This window comes from Nannobrachium achirus, assembly GCF_963921795.1.
Source record: "Nannobrachium achirus genome assembly, chromosome: 1".
Classification (NCBI taxonomy): Eukaryota; Metazoa; Chordata; class Actinopteri; order Myctophiformes; family Myctophidae; genus Nannobrachium; species Nannobrachium achirus.
The window spans coordinates 6,966,399-6,970,589 of NC_137810.1; the positions used below are offsets into that span (position 1 = coordinate 6,966,399).

Here is a 4,191-nt window from a genome sequence, read left to right on the forward strand (position 1 = left end):
CAGCAGAGAGCACAAGTACTGTGATCGGGGATGTTCGGTGCTGTCTGTATGGATGTGGGTGGGTGTCTCTCTGTCGAGGTGCCAACTTGCTCCTTGTTATTTATATCAGGTCGCACTTGTTGGTGACGTCTCCAAGTTGATGACATCACCCTGTGTTTCTTTAAGGGTTTTCCCATTGGATGACGTCGTAAACACAGACGCACAGTACTTGTGCACTCTGCTGGCGCAAGTAATACAACTAGAACTGCACTCTGTCGAGGTGCCAACTTGCACCTCACGTACAAGCAGGCCACACATGGCCTGCTTGTACGCAGGCAGAGCGAGCAGTTATTCAACCTGGGGGCATGCATGCAAATAATAATGTTTAAAATCCCGAAAACAATAGAAAGCAGTAAATGAAAACATTTTAACACTCATTTATTTTCTCCAAAGACAATCTCGAATATGAACCCTTGTTGTAAAAAACTAAAGTTGTCCTTTATACTAAAAAATTGAAGATGACAAAAATGCCATTATAACTAGGCCAGTTCCAATTTCTTTTTTCTTTTATAATCATGTTTATACATGTCATGAATTAATGCTCGTTTGGTAAATAAACTGATGTATCATCAGAGCATGACATCATGACCAGAGCTCTCTGAAATGGGAGCACATTCTCCAGACTATGTTTAAAAATCAAACCTCGGTTCGAAGTGAAGCGGTGAAGTTTTATTCTATTTGTACTAGAGCTATATGAAATCTGTGTTCTTGATCTATACATTCTGTGTTCTAGATCTATACTTTCTATGTGCTGTACACACACACACACACACGCACGCACGCGCACACACACACACACACACACATCTCTGATCACAAACATTAATAACACCATGTTCTATTGATCCAATGTAGGATGTAGGAGCTTGTAGCAGATCTACAAGCTCACAACGCCTCGCGGCATGAGGCGTTGTGAGCTTGTAGGCTGGATAAGAGGTTTGGTTTAGAAGGCAGAGAGTCCAGAGCCAATGGTGAAGTTTACGAAATATTGAGGGTTTAAGTGGTTAAATATGGATTGGTCAACCTTTGCTGGACATTTGTGCCGCTGAACACATATAAGAGACAACGGTACATAGCAGCACTGCATTCTTTTACAGAGGAGCACTTTAAGAATCTGGTTAAGTCCTTGCTTCTGATTTGTAAAGATGTTATGCTGGACGATCCATCTGAAAGGAATAAAGGGATGCAGGACTGCTGTGGTGACAGTTGGACAGAAGGTGTACGCTTTTGGAGAAGTCAAGGACAGTGATCAGATTGGTGTGCACATCTTCAACACAGTGTCTTTGCGCTGGACAACGTTGCCCCCGGTGACATCTGGAATAGGAGAACATCACCTTGAGGTTCCCTCCTGGCTCCAGGACCACACAGCTGTGCTGATTGACGATACAGTCTACGTCTGGGGAGGGCGTCCTTACTGCAGAGTGCTTTATGCATTTGATGTCAACACCCACAGATGGTTCAAACCAAGGGTTTCTGGGACTGTTCCTGCAAGGAGGGCGAACCACTCAGCCTGTGTCTTGGGGAAGGTTATGTATATTCATGGAGGACGGATCCAGACTGATCACAATTGTAATGCCAAGACTTATCACAATTGTAATGACGTGTACAAGTTGGACACCACCACAATGGTCTGGTCTTTAATTAACACCAGAGGCACTCCACCTCCTGCTTCAAAAGGTCACTCTGCCACCATCATCGGGACAAAGATGTTTGTAGCTGGAGGCTGGGAGTGGGGTCAGCGCTACAACACCATCAGAGTGTTTGACACAGATACCAACTGTTGGCTGAACACACCTTCTATACAGCTTCATCCAGAAGGACGCCGTGGTCATTCAGCCTTTACCTTCAATGGAGAGCTGTACATATTTGGTGGCTGGAACTGGAACCAGACCTTCAATGACCTGTGGAAATTCAGTCCAGAGACCTTCTGCTGGAAGAAGGTTGAGCCCAAGGGGAAAGACCCGATTCGGCAACTTAGCATGGGCTGTTGCCTGGTGGGAGATCGTATCATCCTCTTTCAAGGTTTGACATCACCTGATGACCTGTATATCTTAGACTTAAATCCTAGCCTGAAGACATTATGTAAACTAGCAGTTATTCAGTACGGTCTGGAACAGTCTGGACTCCCACACAACATCAGGTGGGAACTGGCAGCCATGACTACCGACAGCAACTGAATAAACAAAGACATTAAAACAAAAATCAAACCTCGGTTCGAAGTGAAGCGGTGATTTTTTATTCTATGTGTTCTAGATCTATGAAATCTGTGTTCTAGATCTATACATTCTGTGTTCTAGATCTATACTTTCTATGTGCTTTAGTTCTATATTTTTATGAATTCTGAATGAATTAATGATTTTATCCGGAGGGCCAAATTGTCATGTGAAGCTTGACCAATCCTCAATTCTGGATGGAAGGGACACACTTAGCCACTCCTTGGAAGCGGCTTTCACCGCTTCAAAAACTATACCGCACTCTGTCGAGGTGAAAACTTGCATCTTGTGCACTCGTGTCCATATATGGCCTACTTGTGCACCATCAGAGAGCACAAGTACTGTGATCGGGGATGTTCGGTGCTGTCTGTATGCATGTGGGTGGGCAAGTTTTGGGCAAGACCTTTTTACCTGCCCCGTGAATTCGGCTGCATTCTGCTGTTGTTTACTGTCTATGTGCCCCCAAAAGGGCCAGGAAGAGCTGCACAAGCAGCGAAGACCATTGCTGACTGTGTGCATGAACTCCAGCTGCAGTACCCAGATGCACCAGCAATCGTGCTGGGAGACCTTAACCAGTGTTATTTAGACACTGTGCTGCCGGGGTTTGAACAATATATCAAGGACGCGACGAGGATAAATAATATTTTGGATAGGTGTTATGTAAACATTCCTAATGCTTATGTAGCCAAGGTTGGGCCACCCATATCGACCTCTGATCACAATGTTGTGTGTATGTGTCCAGTCTATAAGTCAAAGCTAAAGAGAGGAAAGCCTGAGAAGAAAGTAGTTAGGACATGGACTCATGAAAGCAAGGAAGAACTCAAAGCATGCCTGGACTGCACAGATTGGGACACTTTTAAGAACGGTTCATTAGATGAAACCACCACTGTTACAAATGATTATATACATTTTTGTGTCCAGTTGGTTGTCCCCACAAGGGAGATAAAAATCTACCCAAATGATAAATCCTATGTGACCAAAGACATTAAAGAATTGATAAATGAAAGGAAAACAGCCTTCACAAACAAAGATTTTGTGGCATTGAAATTAGCTGATAAAAAAATTAAAATCAAAATGAGGCAAGCAAAATTGGCACATAGACAGCGTTTGGAGGATGCTTTTAATGCCAATAATCACAAAAAGGTGTGGGACACCATGAAATCCATGACAGGGATGTCATCCCCCACAAAACCTATTGTGGCAGATAATGAACTTAGCTTTGCCAATGACCTAAACATTCTTTGCTAGATACGAATCATTGGACAACTCCTCAAAGTGCACTGAGATACTGAAGGCTGTAACACCTGCCCCCTCTGACCGAATTACTATCACGGAAGAGGATGTAAGGAAAGTGTTTCAGTGTACTAACACGAGGAAAGCTAATGGGCCGGACGAGTGCAGTGCTTTTCTCCTCAAAAGTTTTGCATCTGAATTGGCTCCAGTGTGGCAACCAATATTTCAAACCTCTGTAGACACACACACAATTCCTCTGCCTTGGAAAACATCATACATAAAACCACTGCCCAAAATCCAATGTCCAAAAGAACATAAGGATTATAGACCCATAGCTCTCACTTCAGTGATTATGAAATCACTTGAAAGAATACTCTTGCACCATCTTGTTAGTATGACCAAAGACAAATTCGACCCCTGCCAGTTTGCATACAAGAAAGGTTGCGGTACAGAGGATGCGGTTGTCACACTGGTCCACTTAATTACAAAACACCTAGATAAGCTAGATAAGTCTAACATGAATCATGCAAGGGTGCTGTTCTTAGACTTTTCTTCAGCTTTCAACACAATACAGTCTGATATACTAGTGTCAAAGATGGTGCAGTTGGAACTGAATCCATACTTAATACACTGGTATGCTGTCTTTCTCACCAACAGGGTACAGAGGGTGAAAGTGAACGGAACCCTCTCCTCAGCAGTAACAACT

At 43.4% G+C, this 4,191-nt stretch overlaps 1 protein-coding gene across 1 annotated transcript; it reads left to right on the forward strand.

Annotated features, from left to right (window-relative positions):
* Positions 1-1,184: 1,184 nt before the first annotated feature.
* On the forward strand, positions 1,185-2,216 carry LOC308309083 (kelch domain-containing protein 3-like; the record flags this gene model as incomplete). The annotated part of the gene is made up of 1 exon (XM_080754549.1): positions 1,185-2,216. One exon carries the CDS (start codon positions 1,185-1,187, stop codon positions 2,214-2,216), a length of 1,032 nt encoding a protein of 343 aa, XP_080610675.1.
* Positions 2,217-4,191: the final 1,975 nt, after the last annotated feature.